At 48.4% G+C, this 27,830-nt stretch overlaps 1 protein-coding gene across 3 annotated transcripts in view; it reads left to right on the top strand.

The window, feature by feature from the left end:
• CACNA1E (calcium voltage-gated channel subunit alpha1 E) overlaps nucleotides 1-17,762 on the top strand; it is a gene marked incomplete at both ends in the record, with an annotated part of 378,613 nt that extends 360,851 nt beyond the window's left edge. For 2 of the 3 annotated variants that reach the window (XM_080824815.1, XM_080824814.1), the window contains 9 exons: nucleotides 1,591-1,687; nucleotides 3,750-3,855; nucleotides 4,706-4,813; nucleotides 5,387-5,487; nucleotides 5,775-5,881; nucleotides 9,859-9,970; nucleotides 13,969-14,149; nucleotides 15,550-15,740; nucleotides 17,220-17,762. In XM_080824815.1, coding sequence (XP_080680941.1) covers nucleotides 1,591-1,687; nucleotides 3,750-3,855; nucleotides 4,706-4,813; nucleotides 5,387-5,487; nucleotides 5,775-5,881; nucleotides 9,859-9,970; nucleotides 13,969-14,149; nucleotides 15,550-15,740; nucleotides 17,220-17,762 — 1,546 coding nt within the window. Of the gene's footprint in view, nucleotides 1-1,590; nucleotides 1,688-3,749; nucleotides 3,856-4,705; nucleotides 4,814-5,386; nucleotides 5,488-5,774; nucleotides 5,882-9,858; nucleotides 9,971-12,820; nucleotides 12,950-13,968; nucleotides 14,150-15,549; nucleotides 15,741-17,219 lie in introns of all 3 variants that reach the window. The other variant, XM_080824813.1, reaches the window with a different exon arrangement.
• Between the last annotated feature and the right edge of the window lie 10,068 nt (nucleotides 17,763-27,830).

The following is a 27,830-nucleotide window of genomic DNA, read 5'->3' as shown; positions in this document are numbered from 1 at the left end:
ACACACAGACTCTCACACTCTGTCTCTCTCCCCACTCCACCTTAATCTGGAGATGTCAGCAGAGGGACCTCTCTGTCCTCCAGAGAATGCGGACATCTTCACTGGTTTCCCTTCGCTGGAGAACAGAGAGCCTCCTCTTGGTAAAAGTAGCGTCCTCCTCCCCTGTGGAAAGTAGCCGGGCGTGGTCCTAGGCATCCCTCCCTCCGCGTGCCCTCCAGCTCCTGGATAGTTTGGCCAGAAAGGGTTGTAAGAGCTCGAGCTCGAGGGTAGAAAGGAGGAGTGAGAAACCATAAGGAATGAGAGCTGAAGAGGAGTGGTAAGAGAGGGGAGCCTCGGTGGCGCGTGGAAGAACGCGGCAGCTCAGGGGATCTGGGAAGGTGTCTGTAGGCGTTGGAGGGCTCCCGAGCAGATGCCTTGCCTTAGCGTCCTCCACGGATTGCTGAGGGGACCAAGGGGCCTGTCCTAACTGCCACATCACTGCTTGCTTGTGAGACCAAGGACGTTGTTCAGGGGCACATGGGACCCCCTCTGCAAGTCTGCCTGCCCCCGGGAACTCGAACAGGAGTGGCTCTGCCAGGCCGCCGTCCAAGGCCAAGGCCACTAGAGAAGGAAGCCTCTCCCGGTGCTGCCGGCAGGAAGTGGGTGCTCTCTGGGCATAGCCCGGTCCCACAGCTGGCAGAAGACGTAGGTCCAGGACGAGGCCAGCGAGGGCAACAGGAAGGAGCTGGCTTGGGGGTGGTGACACACTGACTCCTGTCCCCGGCAGGCCAAACAGCTGCCTCCGCTGAGACTCTTTAAACTGCACCCCAGTGAAACCTGCAGCCGCATGTGGGGAGAGCCGGGAGGGCGGCATGGCATGCAAGATGCTCTTTCTCCTCCTGGTTTGGTTTCTCCTGTCCCCAGCATGCCATCGGCCTGGGGCATGCTGGGAGTAGGGAGCGCTCTCCCCCGCAAAGCCAGGTGGAAGCAACGGGGCCGATGCGAAAAGGCAGCCCACCACTTCCAGTGCAAGTTGCCACCTCCCGCTGCACACACACCGCAGAGAGGGATACACGATGTTCCACCTGTGGGTCGAGGGGAGGAGAAGGGCCTGGCTTCCAGGTTGGGGGCCCCATCGCCACTGGGACCAGGAGTCCGAACCCGTGGCTGGAGCACCGTCTATCCGTTTTATACCGCTTGCACACAGCCCTGGGAATTGCACACAGGCTTGTGTTGAATGGGGGATGGGTAGCGTGAACAGCCAAGTAGGGTCCTGGTCATCCAGGAGGAGAAAAACGGAGCCAGAGGGAGCAAAAGGTTGCCACCAACGTTCCCGGGTCTGTGTGGGGCGTGATATAAATCCGCACCAGGACAGAGTCACACGTATGATTTGCCTTGATTAACAGGTTTCCTGTTCTTTTTCTGTTTGTCCATTTTGTTTTGTTTCTCTTCTCCTGTTTTCTGTATTATTTTGTTTGTTTTGTTTTGGCTCTCTGGGAATGCCTGTTCTCCTCTCCTCCCCGTCTGCATCCTTCTCCCCACTTCCTGTTCCTTTCCCTGTCACCCTCCCTGCCGACCCCCACCCCCCACTTCCCACCCCTCCATGAGCAGTGGCCGCATCCATTACACTGAGATGTATGAAATGCTGACTCTCATGTCACCACCGCTAGGCCTCGGCAAGAGATGTCCCTCCAAAGTGGCATATAAGGTAGACCACCCCTTCCTTTGTTCTGGGCTAGAGACCAACAGGAAATGGGGCCCAGCTGTGGGGAGGCCAAAACATGGGGAGGAAGCCGGGCTGGGGAGGTGGAGGAGGGAACCGAGGGGAAAAGAAACAATGAGATGGAAGGGCAAGGAAGGTTCCTGGAGGCACAGAGTCCTAGAGCACTGCAAAGCACGGTTGGCAAGACTCTGCACCTTGGGGCGTGTTATGGGTGAGTCTGCGTTTCTCCAAGCGTGTGGCTTCTCGTGAGCAGATTACCGGAAAGGAAGTGTTAAGTAGCGTGTTCCCTCAGAGGAGGCTGAGTGGTGGCCGGCAAGATAGCATATATGGGCAAGAAGGAAGCCTCTAGCAAAACTCCTATCAGAGCCTATAAAACAAAATCTTCAATTAGATAAGCTAAGAAAATAAATACAGACATTTGTCTAAACGTGGTTCAAGAGTTTTTTAGGAGAGGGGAACCCTCTTAACAAATTTCTACTTCTTTGACGTAGGAAGGAACCGTGGCATGGTTCCTTCTAGGTATCAGAAAAAGGGGAGAACATACCTCCGTGATTCACGCGGAAGGATCCAGCCCCCTTCCCCTATCAGCCCAGCTGCTGGGCTCTCTTGTCAGTACAAGGGAAAAGGTGACAATGGGCACAAGGTGCCCTCAACATTAGACTTGCATTCTTGGCATGACTGATGATGGGGCCTGGCCCTGGGTTCACGGGAGGATTCCCCATAGCTTGCTCAGAGCAGCATTGTATATGGGAAGTCACCTGCTGTCAGGGTACTCAGAGCTTTGGGGCCTGATTTTCTTCTCCACCTGTTAGTAATAGTTACTGTATGGACTTTAGACTGACCCAGCACTCTGGAGCTCCTTCATCTAGGAATGTACCCCAGCAGTGTTGCCACTTGTCTAGAAGCTTAAGGAAGTGGGAGAGAGATGGCACTCAGATACAAACAAGAAACTGACTACACTCTAAGACACCGTGTCTGTGGAATCACATTAGGCGAGATGTTCCAATGGAGCATTAAAGATCCTGCCTTGGGAAGAGACACGTCCCTCCCTGCTAGGCTGGTGGTTCTGCCAGAGGACCTTCTGCTGCTTCTACCTCCAAGTTGTACGGCTCCAGAGAGCATCTCCTTGGAACAGGGCCCTTTAGGGTCCAGGACATGGCTCTTCATGCACAGCTCACAGGCTGGCATCCTTTTTGCTCATGATGGCCACATCCAAAAGGACCAGGTGGTGGGATGTGGTATTGAGTTCTTTGAATTTCTGGGATGAAGCTTGGTGGGAGAGCGGGTGTGGGGCCTGGAGGAAAAGTCAAAGGATTCCAAAAGCAAGATACTCTCTGGAAAGTGGATTTGGCCATTTCAATTTGATCCCTTCCTTCGGGTGAGGGGAACAAGGCCTGCCCACTCCGCTCCTGCCTTGGTCACCCTTCTCTCATTCTCTCTCCTCTGCGCTCCCCAGCCTTCTTCCCCTAGACCCTGTTTGCACTCTCCTCCTCCTCTATCCTGGTCCACCTCATCCTTTGGATAAGTTGGACTTATGCATGTTTAATCATGTGCTGGCAAATTTCACCTTTTAAAGACTCAAAAAGGGGGCATCAGGATGCATCTTTCAAGTCAGATAAGCAGAGCGAAATCTCCCCCATCGCTATCTTTCCGTGTGAGTTTTGGGGGTGTCTGTGGGACAAAGGGAAACGGCAGCCTCGAATCAGGGAATGGAGTCACCTCCTAGAGCTGACTCTTTTCTCCGAGCCACTTCTCTTAGAAGTCACTTTCCGTCCCTATTAAAGACATTCTTAGGACCGTACAGGAGTCCTGAAGAATGGCTTTTGGGAATTGGGTGATACTCGTAGGGAAAAAACTAACTTACTACATAGTAGCGGATGAGCCTGAAGTGAGAAGCAGGGAGAGGAGGTGGGATCAGGGATAGGGGAATCCTTGCCCTTCTTTTTTGTCTCTGCATTTGACCCCTGACTTTTCTTCACTTCTCACCAAGGTTTCTTTTGGTATTTTTTTTTTCTTCCTGCTGTTTTGTGTCCTCTCTTTCGCACAGAGATTGGTCCTGATGAATATGCCAGTGGCTGAGGACATGACGGTCCACTTCACCTCCACACTGATGGCTCTGATCCGGACAGCTCTGGACATCAAGATCGCCAAAGGTGAGCTGGGGAGGGAAAACGGGATTCTGGAACGACTCACCTGAGGGGGTGCACAAGATGGAGATGTTCGAACTCGGATCCACCTGACAACGCCGTGATGTGGAAATCAGCTCTATAGGGTCCTGGTTTCACCTCTGACTCGGTGACTATAATGTTTGTCATCTCTTCCTGGAAAAATGAATGGTTTGATCATCTCTAAGGCTCCTTTCTGCTTTACCAGCCTGCAGTCTTCCAGGTCTGGCACATGGTAGGCATTTTAGAAGTCTTTGCTTATTGAACATAAGAGTTTTGATTCTGTCCTTTCTTCCTTATTGGTATCTCTAATGCCCCGGAAGGTTCGAGGCTGGGTTGTAGGGGGCAGCATTTTGCTCCTCTCCATGTCTGATGCAGTGACTGAGGAGCGAGAACAGGCTCACTACTTCCAGACGGCCCTCCAGCCTTCCCGCTCTCGCCTGATCCAAAACTCAGGTCACTCAGATCAGGGAGTCAGAGTTGCTGGAGGAATTGATGTACATCTCATGAGGCAGGGGAGTCTCTTTACGGCTCTTTTCATTTTTTCCTTTGATATATTAAGTACTTGGGAGGTGTTTCAAATGAATGAGGAAGCTGCTCTTGGTCTCGGGGCCTCCGATCTCCGTGGCAGGATATCCCTGAGTCACTAAAAAGGAGAGCCAAATTGTGTTCTGCTTCTTCAGCAGAAAGACCTGGTATTACAAGATCCATAGTCACTCAGTGCCAGGACTTCCAGTGACAACGTGAGGGGCCATGCTGATTCAGCTCCAACCCCGACCTACTCCCTCAGTCCTTGGTATTTGCGTGTCTGTCCTATTTATTAAAATTTATCTTCTAGGCGGTGCAGACAGACAGCAGCTAGACTCGGAGCTGCAAAAGGAGACCCTGGCCATCTGGCCCCACCTGTCCCAGAAGATGCTAGATCTGCTTGTGCCCATGCCCAAAGGTGCGGGGTCTCCTCCTGGGTTGCATTGTCTCTGTGGGCTCAGAGTGCCAGAGTCATGTCTTTTGGGGGAACAGGAAGTGACCAAAGAGATAAGGAAAGGGTGCTCTTTTATCCTTAGGAATCCCAGATCCCCCACTTCTTAATCCCTTTGCATGCACTGAAAATATTTTTTCAGGACAGGTCACTGTAGTTGTGGCTGAAACTTCTTGGGCACAGAGCTCTCTCCTGGTACATGATAGGGTTCAGCAAACCTTCACATAGTTGGCAATGAGGGTGCTGTGACTTAGAGATGGGAACCTAGACCAGTGGAGGTGACACTTACTCTTATCTTACTCTTTCTCATCAATATCCTTATCCTCGGCGGCAGTGGAAGTTCCCCGAGGGCAGATCTGGGACCTTGTCACTCTGTATCCCCAGGGTCGGGCACACGTGGCGCTCTCCATGAATGTTGAGTATAGATGGGTGGCAGAGGGAGCAAACCTGCTGCAGAGAGCGGGGAAGCTTGCGAGTGGTCCTCACTCTCTGCCACCTGTCTCCTCCCCATTCCCTTCCATGCCACCTTGGTGGTTCTAGCCTCGGACCTGACTGTGGGCAAAATCTATGCAGCGATGATGATCATGGACTACTACAAGCAGAGTAAGGTGAAGAAGCAGAGGCAGCAGCTGGAGGAGCAGGTGAGGGGCACTGACAGCGGGCGCGGTGGGGGGACCAGGAGGAGTTACTAGAGGGGCCCTCTAGGGCCAAGCCTGCGCTTCCCTGGGGCACAGTGCCCTGCAAGTGCTCGGAGGCAGAGGCTGGGGTGTGGGGTCCAGGAACTTTCTAGTGCTGGGGATTAGAAACCCAGGGGATCAGAGGATCAGGCATGATCCTGTCTTACCCAAGTAAATGGGATCCCCAGGCCCCTTCTGGTAGACCCCATCATCACATGAGTCCTTTTTCCTCCTTCCTGCTTTTAACACAGAAAAATGCACCCATGTTCCAGCGCATGGAGCCCTCATCTCTGCCTCAGGAGATCATTGCTAATGCCAAAGCCCTGCCCTATCTCCAGCAAGACCCTGTTTCAGGCCTGTGAGTATAACCAAGGGCTCCCCAGATGTCCTTCCTGCTTCTGGTCACCAGCACCATTGTGCAGGCCCAGAAATGCCCAGGAAATAATAATCTGAGCTGGGTGATCCTTTTTCTGAGCATGAGAAAACCATATTTTTTATTTTAAAATGGCTATTGAGCAGGGGTAATAGCATGTTCCGTCCCGGGGCCAGCTCGAGGGAGAGCAATGTGAATGGACAAAAGAAGAAAGGCATGCGTTAGTGCATTCACTCTACAGATAAGAAATCGGGGAGTAAGTAAGTTCCCCACATCTATGCGGCTAGTGGGAAGCTGAACTGGAAGTTAAGTTTGTTCTTCCTAACTCCAGAATATTCCCACTGCGCTCTTATCTGTAATGAAGAAAAGGAACCTTAGAGCAGGCAAAACAAAACAAAACAAAACAAAAAAACCTCAGTTAAGGAATTTTCCAACTCTTCTGAGTTGCAAACCTTAGTCCCCTCCTTGGTCATTGGTCATACATGATTCCTATAATAGCCGTACCTCATTGTAACCTAAACCTTCTGTACATCGGCAAGCTTGCCCAAGTACCCAAAGGGCAGAAATCTCTCTACCCCAGGTGAGTGAGTTTTTGTGGTTGGGTTTAACCCAATCCTCGTCCCCATGGAACCAATAATCACTAAATTCTCAACCTCAGTAGTTATCAGGGGAACGAAATCAGGGCTTGGGGACGAGACCTCTGTCAGAATGCCATTTGGAGTTTCTCACACCATGAATTCCTTTCAGCCTGTGATGCTGGACACCTGTTTTTGAAAAGCATTCATTTCAGAGGTCACAATCCAGCACATTTGCAAGAGAAGCAAAGGACCAACATAATGACCAAGGCTATTGTTCACTTTTACAGATTATCTGATGTGATAAAGTAGCAAAGGTATGGATTCTCCTGTCTGTAGAAAACCAGGAGATGTGTATCTGGGGTCTGTGCAGGAAGGGGCTATCACTGGAGCAGTGGAAACTTCTCAGGGGAAGTACAGTGTTTTCCAAGGGCCTTGGTTTAGAAAGAGAGGACACCTCTCCACCTGGATCTCTCCCACCCCAACAATTTGACATATTTAACTCCCATCAAAGCATTAGTCCAACTCCTCCCCGTGCTGATTCATTTACTCCTTGATTTGACCAATATTTATTACATTCCCTTATGACAGAAGAGCTGTCTCAGGCCCTGTGGAGTTAGCTGTCAACATGATCAAGGCCCCTATGGAGACAAATCTTGAGAAAGAAATTACACAAAGGGGGAAGGTTATGATGCAGAAAGGGTAGCCTCATGTGATACCACGAAAGCAAAGCAACACAGCAGTTCTGGGGTGTAGGGAGGCCTCCCTGTGCAAATAACATTTAAGTGACACTCAAAGGCGTAGTCTTCAGGAGAGGGAAAGGGGGAAGAAGCCTCAGGAAACTGAAAGCCATCAGGAGGGTTGGAGCACAGAGAGCTGGGGCCATAAGCTCCATCGGGGCCAGCATGGGAAGCATAACAGGATACAGGAGTGAGGGTTTATCTGAGGATCATGGAGTTTTACTCATCAGTGTGACATGATCAGACTTGGGCTTTTCAGTGGTTCTTGAAACCAATGTGGATGTGGATCAGAAGGGGGCAGTTTGAATGACAGAATTGCTTTTAGTATGAGACTGCAATTATATGAATTATTAATGACTGTGGCTTGGACTAACAGGATGGAGATGGGGAGAGATGCTCAGACTTGAAATATTATCAGTAGGGAGACTGGATGGGATGTGGTAATTGATTTGCCTCAGGGAGTGAAGGGAGAAAAGATGACCCACAAGTTTCCAGCATAAGTCTTTCTTTCTTTTTTTTTTAAGATTTTATTTATTTATTTATTTATTAAACAGAGAGAGAGAGAGAGAGAGAGAGAGATCATAAGTAGGCAGAGAGGCAGGCAGAGAGAGGGGAAGCAGGCTCCCCGCTGAGCAGAGAGCCCGATGCGGGGCTCGATCCCAGGACCCTGAGATCATGACCTGAGCCGAAGGCAGAGGCTTAACCCACTGAGCCACCCAGGCGCCCCCCAGCATAAGTCTGTCTTTGGGTGGATGTTGGCACATTTCCCAAGAGGAGGCAGCGGTGGAGCAGCCGGCCGGGTCCTCAGGACCTTCTGCCTTCGCTGAGCTTACGCCTGGTGGAAAGCCAGTCCCGAAATGGAGTTATTGGAAAGAAGAAAAGTGATTTTCGGTGATTTGTCCTAGGAAGAAAAGCGTGTGGCCTAATCTGAGTCCACCTCTGTTCTGGTGGGGGGTGGGGTGTCTCGGGGGGAGGGTGGGGGAGATACCAGCATTTCTTGAACAAAGTGAATTTTGAAGGATGAATTCAAAATAACGTGAAAAAAGTTTGCAGAGGGCAGGGGAGTTGGAGAGAAGCATTCTGCCTTCTGGGAACAGCTTGTATTGACATCTTGAGGCAGAGAGAAGCCAGGCGGGCCCATTCACTGAACTAAGAGAGTCCAGTGTGTCTGAAATTCAGGTGCAGGAGGTAAAGGGCATGAGAAAGCAGGCAGAGCAAGGACTAGATCAGGAGAGGCCGAGTTCCAGACTTGATCCTGACATTGAGAATCCAGACACGGTTTTTCAAGGAGGAAGTCACTCAAGTTATTCAACTCTCGGAGGTTGTTTGGCCATCCCAAGGGTCCTCAGTCCCTACTGGGGATTCTTTGGTTACTGAGAGAGCAGTGTCCACCTTGCTCCCAGTGGTCCTCAGGAGAAGGCACACTGAGGAAGAGAACTGACATGAAAGCAGGTCATTTAAATATCAGGTCGCTCTGTAGCAGTTGCGAAAATTCAGCAAACATCCTCCTGGCAGCAAGGGGACAGGTGGGGTGACTCTCTGCTCTTCAGATCTCTCCCTGTGATCCCAATCAAGGTAAGATTGTGCCTATGGATGATTTGTAAGTAAATCTGTTCATGCCTCAGATTTTCTAGCAGATGCACTCATGAGTACAGGACGCTTGGCTACGAACTATCTGTCCTTGGAGCACGAGATGGTGCCCCAACCCTCCCTTCCAACTCCACCATCATTGAGAGCTCTGGCCCTGTCCACTGCCACTGTCCCTTTTCCCACCCTCAGGAAGCTTACTCTGCATTCCTGAGTAGGTCCGAGGGCACCTCTTACTGTGCTAATAGCCATGAAGGGCAGCGACAGGCATCGTCTCAAGAGAGGGTGGCTACCTCTTTTTCTCCTAACCAGCCCCATGGATCCCATTGGCTAAGAACATCTGCAGGTACCCAACAGTGGTTTAAACTGGGATAGCTCACCATAGCTTTCATTCAGAGGCCTCTTACCTCATCACCATTTAAGGATCTTCCTCCATAACAATCAAACCAGAAGTGACCAGCTTCCCCCCACCACCTCTGAGATCATCCCACCCAGTTCATAAACCCACAGACATAGTGTCTGGCACAGAGTTGTCCTTCAATAGATGTTCATGGCATTGAATTGTTTAGTTTGGCCAAAGATGTTGGCACAACAAAACCATATTTCTACTGAGACAAGGAAATTTTTTAAAAGACCATGACTGCTTAATATTTAAACAAACTGTTCACTGTTTAAACTACAGTATATTTTTTTTCTGCCGAAGCGAGAAACTGAGCAGAAACAGGTTTGTCATCAAGCATTGGTCTTCCATATGGCTGAGTGTGACAAATAATGTCGTTTGTCACAGATAGGCTAGTCACCAGCAGAATGATGAATGGTTCCAAATGCAGGTTGAAAACAGTGCTTCTCCTTTCCAATGCCTTTTTCTTTTTTTTTAAACGTTTTTATTCTAAGGTCCAGCCCCCGTCAGTCACCAGCCTCACACCCAGCCAATACTGACGGGTGCTGCCCTTGCCGGAAAGGAAGTCCTGTCTGGGGTGGGAGTGAGTAGTGGTTGCTATGACAGACTTTTCCTTTCTCTCGTGTACACGTTGCCTCTTACTTTGCCGTTGCTTTTCAGGAGTGGCCGTAGTGGATACCCTTCGATGAGTCCGCTCTCCCCCCAGGAAATATTCCAGTTGGCTTGTATGGACCCGGCCGATGATGGACAGTTCCAGGAACAGCAGTCTCTGGTGAATGAATGAGTTACATGACCTCAAAATTAGTTCCTTAGTTTCCTGATCCCTCCCACTCTCATTTCCAAATCTTATTTCATAGCTATGGTTTATAAAGAAAACCCTTTCCGATCATCCTGCCAGTCAGTTACCTGCTGTCTGTCCTTTCGTGGCTAAGTTTCTCATGTTCTCTGCAGCTTTTAACAGTCCCAGAAGCCCCCTTACCTGCTGCAGGAACTTAGATCACTTCAGGCCAAAACTTCTTAATTTATGCCTATAAGCAGCAAATGTAGAAGCAAGAGTCACAAAATCTTGCCTTTGGTATGGAGCCTTAGGATGAGCCATCAGAATGAGTGGTATCCAATGGGCAGGTTAGTGTACCCATGTGTACTTCTGGGAAGACAGGAGTGCCCTATGGTGGCCCTCTGGGGATGCCCACCTCCTGGGTAACTCAGGGGAGCGTATGTGACTGTGATGGGCTGCCAGCCAAGAGTTACGGAAGAACCTCTTATCTCTTTTCTATGTGTCCCTTTCGGTCACACTTCTGTAAATCAAGTACATATTAAGAGGTTCTTAAAATCCCTCCCCTGAGCCTAGAGTTTTTCATTAGCATAAATGGTAAGATTCCTGAGAAACCTACTGAATCAAGTTTAAGCTTGGGGGGGTGGGGCACATTGACCTTTAGCTTTTGCTAATATGAAGCTAAAATAGCTTTGTGTTTTGATTCCCAATGATAATAGACTTTACCGTTATCCTTAGTTCAGGAGTCCTGAGATCAAGGTCACTCCTGAGCTTACAGTTAAAGCCTGGAAAGAAAAAGAAAAAACTCAACATTTGTGAAAGTTCATATAGACAGCTTATCCCGAGCTCCGTGTCATTGGATTATAATTCATCTGTTTTTTTTTTTCTCTCTCTACTTCTCTCCTGACCCCCTCCACTGCTACCGTGCACCCCAGATCCATCCTGGATGGATGATGTGGGTGGAGTGTGGGACTGTCCTGTTTATGCAGTGCATATCTGATGGTATAGGTACCCTTAGAGGGGGGCAAAACCCTCGGGTAGATCAAATGGGTGATTCAGTCTCCTGTCACTACTGAGACAGGGAATTCTGTGGAGATGTTTGGGAGATGGCTAGACCAAACCCTCCCAGTGTGTGAGTACCTTGGGCATTCTTGGTAAGGTGGGCAGGAATCCTTGGACTAATTTCCTACCTTCCTTTAGGAGGGACTTAGCACCATGGACTAATTGGTACAGATCGTTTGATTCTTAAAAGTGCCTCTCAGCATTTTACAGCTTGTCTGCCTGATGATGCGTCTGGCTGGGAAAAATCTCAATAATGTGTCCTTTCTTTCGCAGGGAGGCTTTATTACATCATTATTTCTGGGGGTTCCCCAGGGCTGAGCCGTAGTGCCAGGACTTTTTGGATCTGTGTTCATCTCATTGTCAGTACTGGTGTCTGTAATTCAGGTGTCAGCCCGTGCCACACGCTCACCACTGTGTACTCCTGCCCATCCCTTGGGGCCCCTCTGCTTCACATCCCGAGGCGTGGCCGTGATCCGTGCGTGTGTCTTATCCCACCTCTCACACCCCACACACTGCAGTGTTGTTGCCACGTCTGTTTGAAGTCGGACCTGTGTGCTTTATAAAGCGTGTACAGCAGACACTATAATTTCCTCAAGTGCACGTATCATGTCCAAGGAGGGCATCCTCCCCTTCACACCAGAAACCACCTGGCCAAATGGTCTTGGAGGCTGAACAGGGTCTCAGGTACCCTTTCCTTCAGCAGTGCCCTATTTAAACAACTAGGTTTTGAGGGTGTCATTCTCTAAATATAAAATAGATTTTTTTTTCTGGTAAAATCTCCAGATGTCCAGGATATTTCTAGGTCTCTTTGGTGGCCCATGTAAACATTTCTAAGGCAACTCTACCCTTTAGGCAGGGACAGTAGCTATCTGTACGGATCACATATGTTTGCCAAACTAACGTTCTTTAACCAGGAATACCACCTAAAAGAGCTGACCCCTTAGAAAGTTCCAATCCAACCTTCTAGAGTGGCATAGCCCAGAATAACAGCCACTACCCACATGTGACCATTGAGCACTTGGAAAATACAGGCCCTGTCAAAGACGTGGTGGTGCCAAAAAGAACATGAAATATCCCAAGTTTTAGATTGATTACATGTTGATGTGAGAATATCTGGATATATTGGGCTAAATAAAATATATTAAATTTGATGATTTTTTCAACTTTTTAAAATGTAGACACTAGAAAATCTAAAATCACAGAGGCACTTTGCATACTATTTTTACTAGACTGTGCTAGTCAAGAGCATCCCTGACAAATGGCCATCTATCACATTTTTGGAATGGTTTCAATCAGAAAGAAAGTTCTCAGCTAATTAAATCATGTGTCTTAAAGGTTTGAGATGACATATTTGACACCAGAAATTGGTGACTTTTTCTTAGAATAGTGATTTCTTTGCTTCTTCCAACTAAAAGAATAAGCCTAAGAAACACTGCCAACTTTCAGAGAGTAAACGTCACATATCTAAGAAGTATTATGGCTGATAATGTTTTAAAAGCTATAAAATCTGAAGCACTGCTTAGTGGTAAGATACGAGGATACTTGTCTAGAAAAGGTGATCTTTACCTCTCGGTCCCCAGTAGAGCTTTCTGTTTGGGATATCTGGTATACCATATGTGCACACAAAAATGCACACATATATACCCATCCAACTGAGACCTTAAAGGGGCAAGTCTCTCTTCCAAAAGCCATTCTTGTTATGGAGGAGGCAGAATCATCCGCTGGAGGTGAGAAGCAATGAGATGGAACCAAGTCCCACAAGCTTGGCTGTGTGTTTATTTCCAGGAGCCAGAGGTTAGTGAATTAAAAAGCGTGCAGTCCTCTAACCATGGCATCTACCTTCCTTCGGACACCCAGGAGCATACGGGATCTGGGAGGGCATCCTCTATGCCACGCCTGACTGTGGATCCCCAGGTAAAAAGCTATCACCACCTACCATGTGTAGTGGCATCCTGGACTGTATTGAATTGGTGGGTTATGAAAAATCATCTGATATTTTCAGGTGAGCCCTCAGCTAGTCCCCATCCTTTCCGTATAAGCAAAATCTGGCTCATGGGCCTTCTGTTTAGAGCCCGTCTCGCTGCGATGTGTTTTCAGTGAAGTCCAAACCCTAAAAGTCTAGCCAGCAAAACGGTGTGATCCCTTCCGGATGGGCTCAACATTCTCAAGACTCAACCAGCCATGCAAGAAATATTTTCCAGGATTTTCCCTGTGGTTTCCGCCTCCCCTTTCCACCTTTCTTGGCTTCCCCAGCACATATGCAATTACTTACACACAGCTCTGTGTCAGGACCGTCTGTCCTAACCAGTGCAGGCCACGCCTCATTTCTTTGTCTGTTTTCCTGGCTTCTTTTTTCTGTCTGTCTGTCTTACATCAAGTTTCGACAGAGACAAGAAGTTTTTGTGGATCTGTTTTAACATCTGTGGCAAATCAAGATGCCAACGTTTAAGGTGGGGCTGGGGGGCAGAGGGGATGGATGATAGACAGCAATGCATTCTTAGATGCCTCCCAGCTGCATGCTCTCTTGAGCTCCTGGGCTACATGGCACAGTCTTCCCTGTTGAGAGCAACAGATTAAAGGCAAAGTTATGCTTCTTTCATGGTGCAGACTTCGTGATCAATTCCCTCACATATTTCAAAGTGGCTCAAGTTTCACTGCAGGTCCTGGCTGGGTCACTATGGTAGAGGACTCTAGGGGGAAGCTTTCACTGTACACTTAGCTGCTTGCTTTCCAGAGCATGAAAAAAAGGCCCTGGATAAGTCCAGTTAACATAGCATAGGACACTTGCCACCGGCTAAGGTCTGAGCAAGAGGGATTCAAGGAAGGTTACAGTTTGCAATCTTCAACAATCTCTATCTCACTTATTCCTTACTTTTAGACATTTTCCGTAATTAACCCAGATTTTATGTTCCTCCCGGGGCTCCTGTTTCCAGGTGGTGACAGATTCCAGCTCCATGAGACGTTCATTTTCTACGATTCGGGATAAGCGTTCAAATTCCTCATGGCTGGAGGAATTCTCCATGGAGAGAAGCAGTGAAAACACCTACAAGTCACGTCGTCGGAGTTACCACTCCTCGCTGAGGCTGTCAGCTCATCGCCTGAATTCTGACTCAGGTGAGGGGGTCTTCTCTGTTCACCTCTTTTCTGGTTCTTGCACTGATGAGCAATTCTAACACGAACTGAAAATCACTGGGCAGCATTCAGGTAAGAACACAGGTTGAGGAGAGCAAGGGAAGAAGGAACACTCGGGGCGCCTGGGTGGCTCAGGGGATTAAGGCCTCTGCTTTCGGCTCAGGTCATGATCTCAGGGTCCTGGGATCAAGCCCCATATTGGGCTCTCTGCTCAGCAGGGAGCCTGCTTCCTCCTCCCACTCTGCCTGCCTCTCTGCCTACTTGTGATCTCTGTCTGTCAAATAAATAAATAAAATCTTAAAAAAAAAAAAAAAAAAAAAGAAAAGAAAAGAAAAGAACCCTTGTCACCGGAAAGCATTCCCTATCTGACTTATCCTGGAACAGAGTCTTCTATATTCCTCATAAAGGCTGAAATTTCTTTCTTTCAGAGTAGGACTATAGACATCATTAAAATGTATAGAACTGTTGAATCAATTCTGTGGTACATCTGAAACTAATATAACCTTGTATTTTAATTATACTTCAATGATTTAAAAAACAGATTTTTCGAAGGACCTGCAAAAGTACTGGGGTTCCTTAGGGAGTTTCTTGTTTCTTTTTTCTTTTTTTTTTAAGATCTTATTTGACAGAGAGAGAGCACAAGTAGGCAGAGTGGCGGGCTGAGGGAGAAGGCAGCCCTCCCAGGATCATGACGTGAGCCGAAGGCAGCTGCTTAACCAACTTAGCCCCCCAGGTGCCCCGCCTTAGGGGGTCTCTAACACATTCCTGGCAAGGGCTGGGCTCTTACTGCCAACTCTGCTTCAACCCCAATAGTGCTACCTGGAATTTTTTTTAGGTTTATGAGTTTTGTTTTTTTTTTAAGGAAAAGGGTCATCCTGATAGGATTTGAAGCATTCTTATGATTTTCTAATGGTTTCTATTTTACTAGGTGAGGAAACAGATCAAAAAGCAGTGACATGCCTATATCACAGGGATACATATATATGCAATAAATGGCAGACATGGGACCAGACATCCTCAATGGGACTGAACCCTTTGACCTCCATCCCTTTACTGATGCCATCTTCCTTACCCCTCCCCAAAAGTTACGCACACATGTTTAGGACATAGAGAATGGGCCATCTTGTTGGCAAAGATTCTATCTTGATTGTGTCTAGCGTAAACAGAAGCAGAAGAGAACCAAGCGCATCCTTTGGCATATATACATTTCCAATGGCAACTTGCGCACTTTCCTCTTCACAAAAGGGAATCACCTGTTGACATGCCTGGAGAAGCTAGGATTCCTCAGGGGCCCAGTCTGACCCAGGCCACGTGACATCTCTTCATGTTCAGAGGCCAGTATGGGTAGAGTTGTGATCAGGTGTTTTTGTCATCTCTCCCAGGCCACAAGTCTGACACCCACCGCTCAGGGGGCAGAGAGCGGGGACGGTCGAAAGAGCGAAAGCATCTTCTCTCTCCCGATGTCTCCCGCTGCAACTCAGAGGAACGAGGGACCCAGGCCGACTGGGAATCCCCGGAGCGCCAGCAGTCCAGGTCTCCCAGTGAGGGCAGGTCACAGACCCCCAACAGACCGGTGAGTATGGACAGGAAGTGGAGGCCCTGTAGAAGGACAGGGAGGGGTGGTCTGTTAACATTAAGTACAAAATGTGGGCATCCGGCACCCACACAGACCTTGGTTTCACAGGAAACTGTACCCATTGTTCGTGGAAAGTAGCTGCTTCCTACTTGTGTACTCACAAAGGAAATAAATTCACAGGAAACCAGGTAGTTCCCCCAAGAAAGACAATAGTATCTAGAGGTCATTCCATCTCAGTCCTCAGAAACCAGAGGTACAAAGTCACCAGTTCACCAACGTCTCAGCCAGATTTAGGAGGGAAGGATCACTTTTAGCCAGAAAAGTTTCTTTGACCAGTTGCGTGACCCTTGGCCCCAGTTTCAGTGGTGATTCATTTCTCAGCGCAGGATTTATCATTTGGATCAGTTCAACATCATTTACCCAGCTTCTGGCCATCCCAAGAAGAAGCCCCCCCTTCTCTTTCCAGCCCCTGCCTAAGAAATCACTACCAGAGCTATGTGAAAACATTGTCTCGACCTGCTTTCCTCCTCCCTCCCCAGCCCGAACTCTCATCAAGGCTTGGGCGTCCAGCTGGGAGACCCCCTCTCCAAGCAGTGAGCAGAAGGGAGGAGGAGGGTCTACCACAGTAGACTTTAGAAGCAGTTGAGAAGTTTCTTCTAGAGCAGTGGCTTGCAAATTTTAGTGAACAGTCACAAAAGCTTGTTTTAACTGCATATTCCCGACCTAGAGGGCTCTTCTTCAGTAGGGAGGCCAGCTAGAAGGGGAAAAGCAGAAATCTGCCGTTGAAAGAACCCCTCCTTCCCCAGGAGCTTCTGAGTGGGTGGTTCCTAGGTCACACATACCTTGAGAAACACCTTCCAAAAAGTTCGGTGACCGGCGCTGGGCTCAGGGACCCTTGGGTCCAGGTAAGCAGGTCAAGTAAGGCCTGAAGCAGCGACTGAGCACATGGTTGGAGAAGCTGTGTTAACCTCTACCAGCCACTTAAGACATGAAGGCAAAGTGGAGACGAGGGAAGGTAGCTGCCATTCCCTCAGATCCACCTCCCAGGAAAGATTTCCCAGACAGCAGCCCCTTCGCATCCATTCACCTTTCATGTAGCTGTCTTTCTCCGAAGTGGCAAGGCTTTCTTTCACTGTGCCACTTGTTACGTACATACAGCTTCCCGATCCTTGCTCCCCTAAGTGTTTGCTCCGTGGTCCCGCTGCGCCTGGGAGCATGTTAGATATGCAGGGTTTCTGGCCCCAGCCCAGACCTGGCAAGCCTGCTGCTGCCATTCACATGCCCTGGGTCTCCACAGTGGAGGCTTCTCCGCCTCCTTCCATCTCTCCTTCCTAAGTGGAGGGGACCTCGCAGCTCAGTCCTCCCTCTCCCAGGCTCCAAGGGTGCTCAGGCAGGAGGCTTAGGGCCCTTAAGAGGACCCCAGGTAGGGATCAGGCCGGGCACCGTCTAACCTGCCATATCTGTTCTGCCCTGCAGGGCACAGGTTCCCTGAGTGAAAGTTCCATCCCCTCCATCTCTGACACCAGCACCCCAAGACGAAGTCGCCGGCAGCTCCCACCGGTCCCCCCCAAGCCTCGGCCCCTCCTCTCCTACAGCTCCCTTCTGCGCCACACCGGGAGCATCTCTCCGCCCGCGGACGGGAGCGAGGGCGGCTCCCCGCTGGCCTCGCAGGCGCTGGAGAGCACGGAGGCCAGCCTGGTGGAGTCTTCCAGCTGCCGGCACACCCCGCAGGGCCAGCACCCCTCCCCACAGCGCTACATCTCCGAGCCCTACCTGGCCCTGCACGAAGACTCCCACGCCTCGGACTGCGGCGAGGAGGAGACGCTCACCTTCGAAGCCGCTGTGGCCACCAGCCTGGGCCGCTCCAACACCATCGGCTCCGCACCGCCGCTGCGGCACAGCTGGCAGATGCCCAACGGGCACTATCGGCGGCGGCGGCGTGGGGGGCCCGGGCCGGGCGTCATGTGTGGGGCTGTCAGCGACCTCCTGAGTGACACGGAAGAAGACGACAAGTGCTAGAGGCTGCTCCCCCCTCCGATGCATGCTCTTCTCTCACCCGGAGAAAACCAAGACCGAGTTGGGAAGCCAGTGCTGCCCGGGGGGGAGGAAGAGGGAGGAGGAAGACAGAAGGACACCACGCATCATCCGCCAAGAAGAACGGAAGGGACAGAAGGAAAACCCATGGGACCCGCCAAATTGCTTTACTTCCCTGTGCAAGATGGGCCCTGCCCGAAGTTCTGCCTCACTGCTGGGGAAAGGAAATTCGAGAATGTGCTGGGGGTGGGGGGGGGGGGGGTCTTCCCGTGGCAGGAGGGACAAGAGGATGGCTTTGCTCCCCCTTGCCCCTTCCCACTTTGCTGTCAGCCTTGGAGGGATGGAGCCGGCCCGTGCCTACACCCATTGCCCTGAAAAGCCTGGAAAACTTCTGGCTCTTCGCTGGGGAGTCACGGAGACCCCAGGAGCGGGATCCCCTCCCTCAGCAGCTCCTCCTGCTTGGCCAGCACCACTGCCGTGGGGGGCAACCACACTAGCATCTCACGCACTCCCCGCTTGGGCTCGCTTCCACCAGAGCCGCGCAGGCTAAGCTCCGGAGCAGTGGACGCCAAGGGTCGGAGGCTGGGAGGGAAAAGCTGAAGTGGAAGAAGGGGTCAGGGTGCCGTGGCAGCAGCAGCAAGGGCTGGTCTGGGTGAGCAAAGCCATAGTCCAGCAGCCCGGACCCCGGGGGAGAGACTCACAGAGATGGAGGGATGAGGGCTGCTGGGAGGGACGGCGCTGTCTCTGAGGTCTGCAGGCTACTCGGTAGGTACGGTGTTAGGACAGGCCAGGGAGGTCCCTCGGGCTTCACTGAGGCGCCCGGGGCTCCAGGAAGGGGATATTTTAAAAGCATTTAACAACGCCTGGGGCCAGAGCACCTACCAGTGTGAGTGGAAGTCCAGGCTTTCCGCTGGAGCCCCGCGCTCTGCCAGGCCTCAGCCCTGCCGGTGCTGCTCACGAGGGATCCCCGAGGGTGGGGGAAGTGCAGTGGCGGCACTTAAGCAAGGCAGAGCCTGTTTTCCAACCAGTATAGAAGGATGCGGAACAGTCCTCCAGCTGTATCAGCACCTAGGGCCGAATGTCAACCTAGACGCTGGTCCAGGAGGCAGCGGGCCTTTCTGCCGGGCGGCAAGGCCCTGAGCCAGAGGTCCAGCCTTCCTTGCACCCCCGGAAAGGCAGCACACATGCACCCAAGGTGGGCCGTACGTCACCTAGTAGAGACTTCTAGAAAGAGGAAAGACAGGCAGGTCGAAATGTGAAACTTCCACAGGAAAGTCCGTCTGAGTACCGAGGACCTCCTGGCAGGCGGGACCCCTCCGCAGCTAGTTTAAGCGAAGGTCAGTTCGTCCTGAGCCTTTGAAGGTGATTAGTAAATATACCTCAGCTGAGACCTGGGCTGCTCCTCCCAGCAACATAGACTCTGATGGGGCCTCATCACCCAATGTCCTGAGCCCGGGGTCCCCGTGGCGCTGAATATTTCCGGAGGCCCGTGACTAGGCTTTTCCTCTTCCCAGAGTAAGAGCTGGGCAGAAGACAGCCTCAGGCCACTGTGTCATTCTTCACCCCCCAAACTCTGAAGCAGGGAGAAAGAGCCTTTCTTGGCTCATCAGTCCTCGTCTTGTATAGACTGTCCATTCGGGGAGGCACACCACTCCCTCTATCTGGTGGAAAGGTACCAACCCCTCACCTTCGTCCCTGGGTCTCCTCCCAGGGGCGGGAAGGAGCCTCTGGAGGAAGGTTCCCGGCGCGCCTTTCCCTTCACGGCCCCGAGCAGGCCCCACCCCGGGCCTGAGATCACCATGACGAAACCCTCTCTCTGTCCTCCTCCCACCACGACAGACTTCTCTGGGCAACGAGAAGGGAGTGGCTGTTATTTTTCTTAGAAGGAGCCTCTTTTTACTTCTGAAGTTTTGGGTTTGTTTTGGTCAAAAATAGAACTAAGGCAGAGTTGCATCAACCCTGAAAAGCCAAATCTAACTGTGGGGCTGCAGAATCATTGCTCATGGCCCGGCCTTCTCTTCTAGATATGGATGGAGGTTCGGGCCCCACAGGCAGCCCCCACAGCAAACTGGTCTCAGGGCAGGAGGTGACAGGCAGAACAGCAGCCTCCTCCCCTCAGACCTGTCCATTCACTGCCCTCTCCCGCTCACCATGTGCCCGCGACTATGGGCGGGACCGGCGTGCCCTTTACATAAGACTTAGACGCTGGGCCTCATATTGTTTTAAAGGTTTCCTCTGACCAGTGTCATTTCATGCCAAAGTGCGGCAGCGGGCTGTTTTCTGTGCACAAAATTGTTTTCCTCCCCACTCAGAAATGCAGCTTTCCCTAGGGACAGGCCTACCCCAGGACAGCCGCTCTGAGTCAGCTAGCCTATTGCCCTGTGGTATGAGAACAGGAACGGAAGGGATCTCTTCACGCTGTCTCAACAGGAGGGGGCATTTAGCCTGGCAGAGCAAGGGCCAGAAATGGGATTTGCCCATAAACCACATTATGAACACTAAATTCACTGTGCCAGGAACCCTTCCTGGACCCCTGAGCTCCTTAAACTCCTGTACACAAGAGCCCGGGGGTCTCAGATGCCATGGTGTGCAGCCCTGCAGAGACAGTCCCCCCGACAAACTGCTGGGGTGTTTCTAGAACCAGTGAACTTAGGAACTCTCACTGAATTTCCCCTGACCAAGAAACTGGGTTTCTTTTCCCTTAGCCTGCATTTACCATTCTAGTAAGACCAAAAAATAAAAGACAGTTTTCTGTTACATCACGGAACTCAGTATCATAATCTTCTGTTTCCTTCCACCTCTTAATAAAGCTGATCTTTCCCTTTCCCTCTAATAGCTGACCAGGACATCTTTTCCTATGTGTCAGATTCTGCCTCTTCCCTCTCCCTTGAAAAGAGGCCCCCTGAGATCTGAAAACCCGTGCTTCTCTTTGGATTAGAAAGTCTGGCAGCATCTCGAGAAATGCCAAGCAAAATGGAAACTGTTAGAGATATACAGTATGATCAAACTTGAATACCACAGGTCCACTCAGAAGAATGGTTAGCTCTACAGCCGGCTTCCTTTGCTAAAGTTAAGTCTTTGGCATCCCCTCCAAAGAGGGAGGGATGGGGGAAAAAGAGGAGGAGGAAGAGAAACCAAGGTAGAGAGATGTTCTAACTAGGAGGGGGCATTTCGCCTGGCAGAGCAGATACTGTTTAGATATTCCTCTCTTCACTTCCAGACTTTTGGTATCTCCCTCTCTCAGTCCCCATGAGGGCAGAGTGCCAGCAGGCTTTCAGACACAGGGGTCGAGCTCTAGGCCAAGATACTCTGTGAGCCAGGGTCAGGATAGAATTATCTACACCATGAAGAGATGGTACCTTTGAGCATCCTCCCCCTGCCCCACCACGGTTGACATAAGCCATGAACATGACTGCCCAAAATGGGTCTGTCCACTCTTCTAGCTGAAGAATATTTCTACTCTGGGCTTCCCTTCTCCCCACTTGACATCCCTGTGGGGTACTGAGATCACTGATAACACTTCTCTGAAGCTGAAATCCAGATGTTCTGGATTAGACACTCTCTTGACTCTGGGACCACAAAAAGCCCCATATTCCACCATTCAGCCAATGTCTTCTTTCCATACACACACCCATCTCTCCTCTGGCCTTTGTGATGAGCCTCAGTGTCTCCTGCCTTCTGTTCTCTCATCCCAGCCTTTGTTTTGCTGCATGGTATCATTGACTTACCTCCTGAAATGTTTTAAATCCACCCAGTCTAAGCTTATTTGCTGATCTGCCTGTCTCTGCTGGTGGGGAACACATCATTCTCTTAAAAATAGCTGGGAACTCACCAGGTAATATCCACAAAGTGATCTGAAACAGCATCAGGTGAAGTACTATCTCAGTGAGGGGGGCGTAGGAAATGTCTGCATACTCAGTGAAAGCCCACTTCAGGGGAATTAGGTCTCTCCTGGCATAATGGAACAGAATTTAATAATTGTGGTTTTTTAAAAGAAAGTTCTCAGTTTTCCATTACATCCTATTTCCGAAGCCTGATCTGGGCGTCTCGTTTTTGGACAGAGTATTGTTCAGTGGGTTGAGCCAGGAGTAAGCCGAGGTTCTTTAATTTCTCAGCCTAGCTATAATAAACATGATGAGGTTGTAATACGAAAAGGCGTATGTGTAATAGGCAGGAAGCCAATGGTCATCTACTTTGCTGGGATTTTATGAGACTTGCAGGTTAAGGAATTTTCACCCTATTTTTATCATTTGCGTGTTTGCTATGTTTTGTGCCCCTCAAAGGCCTGGTGCCAGTCAGTGTGCATAAAGAGTCCTGGTGAGGAGAGGCCTTTCCATGCCCTTGGTTAGCCTCTTCCTCACCAGGTTCTCCCTTCCTGTCCATTCTTCCTTCCTGGATTCCCAGACACTGACCCCTGTCCAAGAGGTGCAGGTGAGGCAAGAAAAAAAGAGAGAAGTGGGCCCCTTGCACGTGGCCAGTCAGAGCATGATGGTTTAACTCCAGACAGGGACACCCTGAGGAACCAGGTCTAGGTTTGGATAAAGAGCTCTCCACATGGAGACTCTTATTTTAACAAAAGCCACACAGAATTAACTCAGGACATAGGACACCTAGCCTTGGCATGATGTGATCAGAAGAGAGGCCACTTTAATGAGCACTGCCTGTATCCGCAGCTCTTTCTGACTTTTGTTTTTTCTTTGGTGAACCACCCTGTGGACTGTAGCCTTTTACTCTAACAGAGGTCCAGCTGCTGGCTTTGCTGGTTGCAGCCCCGGGCTCAGCTGCAGACATGCTGGGGTGATCTGTCAATCATCACAGGCTGTCATTCGGTCAGTCAGAAGAACACAGACGTATCACTGGGATGGGATTGGGATAGGAAGGTGACAAAAGACTAGGAATAAAAAACGCTGTCTTTGGATTCTGATAGCTGTATTTTTCTTCCCTTAAATCCTTTCTGCTTTGACCCTCTGAGGTTAGGCATCCCAGAGAAATCACGCCAAGCCAAAGATAACAGATTCATAGATTGTCCCTACCGGTGCAAAGGGCCTGGAAAGCTTCCCTTAACAAAACTCGTCAGTTGGTTGAGAAATTTGAATGAGACTCACAGCAGAAGCAAGTGGACGGCTGGGCTATTTCCAAATTGTCCTTCTATTTTGGTCATAATTTTCCTTCCAATCTCTTCCATCGTGCTAAAATAAATAAATAAATAAATAAATAGTTAAATAATTAAAAATTTTTTAAATGGGTGTGGGAGTGGCCCTAGCAACTCAACCTTCTAAATGCAAAAATATTTTATAATAAGCCATGCCACTATGTAAATACAGGATTGGGGTTCAAATTCTTATTTCTGGGGGTATGAAAGAGTTGAGAAGTTCTGATTTTTAAAAAATGGTAAGGAGAATCAATGTTTATTTTTATTTGTGATCTTTTTGTTTGGATGTTTTTGTAATAGACCCACTCTAAAATAGCAATGAAGGATAAATGTGTGCTCTGCAGTGTTACTGAATCACCTTCTAATTAATTTTCATCAAAACTAATCTATTTGAGCCAAAAATCTGATGTGATATGGTAACAGTTCCATCTTCTCTCTCTGGTAGTTTTTGGTTTGATTTTTTTGTTTTGTTTTGTTTTTTGGTTTTGTCTTTCTTCTTCTAAGTCAGCCTCTGTCTCTTGTTTCTAAGGACTTAAAATATAACTTAGATTAACATAAAACAGCCTGAAAACCTCAGCAAAAGCCAAGGAAATAATAGAATGGGTATAGATCTTTTTCTGGGTATCTTTAACCAATAAATACAAAGCTTATGTCTCAAGAAGATATAATTTTTAAGAGCGTGGTGATCTGGTAATTGAAAATCATTGGGAGTCAAAAATAATTCTGTCCTAGCCTGCTGTACTTGTGCCTTCGGCAAGGTATTACATCTGCGTGCTTTATTTCCCTTATTAGGAAAACTGAAATACTAATGCTTGGCTAATTCATGGGTGTGTCAAGTGTTTGTAAATCAATTAGTATCACATCATTTAACGTACTTAGACTCCACAAATCAACTTAGAAAGATCTCCTCTCCTTATAATCCCACTAAGGACCTATGAAATTCTTGGCATTGCTATACACCTTCCATTTTTGGGGAGAAACTTCATGTCTAATGGAACCTGAATCCCAGATATGCTTTAATTTCACCTGCTATTGTTCCCATTTTCCCTTCCGCTTCTTTTTTGCTAATTAAAAAAAGATCAAGACTTTTTTTTTTTTTCCTTAAATGCAGGAAAGAAGTTGAGTTTTCATGATCAAAGCTTCTGGCATCTTCTTTTTGTGGACACTTAAGCCAGTCTTAGATCAAATAACCATTCTCTAATGCTTGGGATCCTCACGAAGACCTCTTTCCCACCCCAGCACTGAAACAGGAGTCTTTTCTGTCTCTCTTTGCTCTACCAGTTTGTCAGAAAGAAGGGATTGCTCTCTCCATTCTGGAACCAGATCTGTAGAATCTGTACCAGGTACTACCACTTCCTCCTCAGTTCACTCAGAGGGGGGCCCCGAAATTGAAAGGGTTCTAAATCACAGCTGCCAAATCCAAATTTGACCTTATCTGGTGACTCAATTTTCTTTACAGTAGTCTGATTTCCTATAGCGATGGCCTGTACCACACAGGAACCTACTGCCCAAAGGAAGTCTTTTAGAAATCCATATAAGGGATGTGCAGGAAAAACACACTCCAAAATTTCAAAGTGCCATTAAACCAATTTTAAAAAAATAAGGGTAATATGAAATGAGGGCTAAACAATGTAATCTAACTGCCAATTAAAGTATACAGTAGTTCTGGTCTTAGCTACATTTGATATGGAATTATATCACATTAAGCAGATCCCAGCAGATTTAGTAAAAACATAGGCATTCAATTTTAACGGCTACCAATGGGGATATATACTTAGCCTGCAGGCCAAACTTCAATCAGTGTTTTTCTATCCTGGTGTTTTGTGAACAAGCCAAAATTTATACAAAGCCACCCTAAGTGCTGCAATTACAGAGGAACCCCCCTCTTGGTGATATCAGAGAACAGTCCAATTCCACTCAAATTGAGTCTAAAATTTGGAACTCGTCCAGAAAAACAAATGGAGGAGAAAAATCTGATGCACCAAATCAACTTGCCATTTTTGTAGCTGGGACAATGTGGGCAGAGACTAAGAAGACAAGCTATAGAACAAAGACAAGGTTGAGGTGGAAAACATCAGCTAGTCCTAGGAAACAAAGCTCTATGACTTGAGATAGTCTCTTACACTAGATCATGGATATACTTGTTAGCACGATACTGGATTCAGAACAGTTCTTCTTGCTAAGCTCACCAAAGGCAGTGGATTTGAAGGCTTCAGAGGATTAATAGAGCCCTGAACAAATTTTCCAGACCTGGGAGATGGAGAGAAAGGAGGTTCATGCTTTAAAGCAGCCTGAAGACAATCTCTGTGACTCTAGCAAATCTTCAATATAGTAGTGCCAATAGCGGAGAGATTTCACTGGTCTTCCTGGTAGTACAAGTGCCACGGGAGGGGAGAGGGGTGGTGAGTGGGACAGACGATGAGCTTTATCAGGAAGAGATTTCAAACTATGAAGGGTGCACCGGTACTAGTCTCAAAGGATATCATTGCAAAAGTGTAGACCAACGGGTGTCCAGGCCATGCCCTCTGTCCTTTGGGACCTAAGGTCAGGCCATTCCCACCTTGATTTTACTCTTAGAGGAGGAGCGTGTAAGATGGGATCAAGAGGGAAATTGGGTGCTCTGCCTTAGTCTGTTAAAAATGCCACCTGCATTACAAAACACAAGTGAGTCAAGACGCTTGAGACACTTCCTCATAGGCAGCGTCCACTGTGGGGTGCCGACCTGACACCCCTTCAGGAATGGTGTTTAAATGGCAGCCAGTGCTGGCCTGCCCAGAGTATCGGTGCATCTTTCCTAAAGCCAGAGCTCAGCACTGCATGTTGACCAGGTGGATATCCTGTAATATAAATGCTCGTTTGGATCCAAAAGGAAAATTATTAAAAATAAAAGAAAGATGAACAACTTTAATGTTTTTTTGGGGGGGTGGTCAAAGAAAAGAATAAATAAAACCTTGTTGTAAAGAATTAATTGGCCTGATTCCCCTCACTCACTCTGTTTCTTTGGTCCCTAAAAAGGGAGGTCTCGGGAGGGAAGCCTCGCCAGAACTCTCTGGGTAGGAGGGCAGCGGGTCCTGCAGTTGGATGACATCTGCTCAGCCCAGCTAGTCAGGAGGAACTACCAAGTTTTTCAAAGTTTCAAGGACACCCTGTCCCCAAAAGATTTTCTTTTCTTAAAAAGTATTATCTTGGAGGAGACAACAACAGCAACAAAAATAGGCTCCAGACAAGCAGCTTCCCTGAACAAGTTATTTCCTTTTCTTTTTTATTTATTTTTTAAAGGTTTTATTTATCTGAGAGTGAGAGAGACAGAATGAGTGGAGGGAGGGGCAGAGGGAGAGGGAGAAGCAGACTCCTCACTGAGTAGGGAGCCCAACATGGGGCTTGATCCCCAGACCCTGAGATCATGACCTAAGATGAAGGTAGATGCTTAATGATTGAACCACTCAGGCACCCCAGAGCAAGTTATTTTCTGACCAGAGAAATTATATCTTTAGGTAAGAAGTTTAAAAGTAGACTGGGAATCTATGTGGAACACAGGGCTTCATGACTAGGACTATAACCAGCCTCTTCTCTGAAAGAGCAGGGAAGAGAAGGCAACCTAAGACTTTGAGGAGATACCATCTATTCCTTCCCCCGCCTGTATTTCTCCTCATTTAATCATAATAGCTTCCTTAATAAAAGGGAAGCAGCAGCCTTCAGATCCAGTGGTTCCTTATGAGTCTCCCTGGGGAAACACCATCTTATAATCCTAGGGCTGGGTCTATTGTTTTAATCTGAATTAGTCTTCTGTTAGTTTAATGGAAACCAGCTTCTAGAATGGATCCTCTATTTCTGCAGTTCTATCAAAAGGCTTCTCAAGCCCTACATGATTTTTAAAGTAAGGGTTCTTTAGGATTAAAACCATCCAAAAATATGGTGGGTGGCCAGTAGAGCCCTTCAGAGATGGATTGGAAATCTCTAATATCTTGTCCAACTCTCAGAGTTTATTTTCCACTCATAATTTAAACTCCATGGTTTCCATCACCACTGAAGTTGGAAAGACAGAATTTGAAGAATAATTTGTACCCAATTGCATACTTCTATAGGATGATTAGTTGGTTTGGGGAAAGATAGGTTTGTAAGAGGTTTATTACATTGGTTGAGGAGTTTTTTGGTTTCTTTCTAATCGGGACCTTAGTTCCATAGTATTTCCCAGGCTAATGGTACTAGGAAACACATACAAAAAAAAAAAAAAATAGACACTACTCTGAACTTCTCTCCAGAGTTTCTGTGTTATACTTCTGAGGATCTACTGGTTACCCTAACACAACATGTCCCTTGACCTAAATTTGGCCTCTGGGATATTACGAAACTTTTCTTTCCTAGTAGACCACGTTCTTTTGCTAATAAGCTGGAAAACTGTCAAACCAGAGAGTAAGATTTCAGTTCCTTAGGCACTTGAACACAAAACATTGGGACTAGTCACAGGTGCAGTCAGCTCTAGAACAACATAAATGTAAGACGCAACAAGGAACAGGAAGAGAATTGAGGCTATAAATGCAAGTTCTGGAGTCAGATCCAACTAAATTCAAATCTGTGAACCACCACTCTTGAACTGTATATCCTTGAGCAAACCACTTGGCCTTAAAAATCACTTTCTTTATCTTTGCAATGGGAGAATTGGAGCAATGACATCGTGGGGTTACTGTACAGAGTGAATGAGTTTTTGCACATAAAGAGAACAGCCAGTGTCTGCCACATGAGAGGTATTTGATAAAAGTTGGGTACCGTTGTTGTCACTTGAAAGTAAATTCCTCAAACTGGAGGAACTGAACCCTACAGAGATACAATCCAACAAGAAGAGTGTGGCAGGTGAGTGTCTTCCCCTTCTGCCAGTGAAACATGGGACAATTTGATCCTCA

This window comes from Martes martes (assembly GCF_963455335.1).
Source record: "Martes martes genome assembly, chromosome: 15".
Taxonomy (NCBI): domain Eukaryota; kingdom Metazoa; phylum Chordata; class Mammalia; order Carnivora; family Mustelidae; genus Martes; species Martes martes.
Note: the sequence above shows the minus strand (reverse complement) of the source record. Positions and strands in the feature narration are given on the sequence as shown.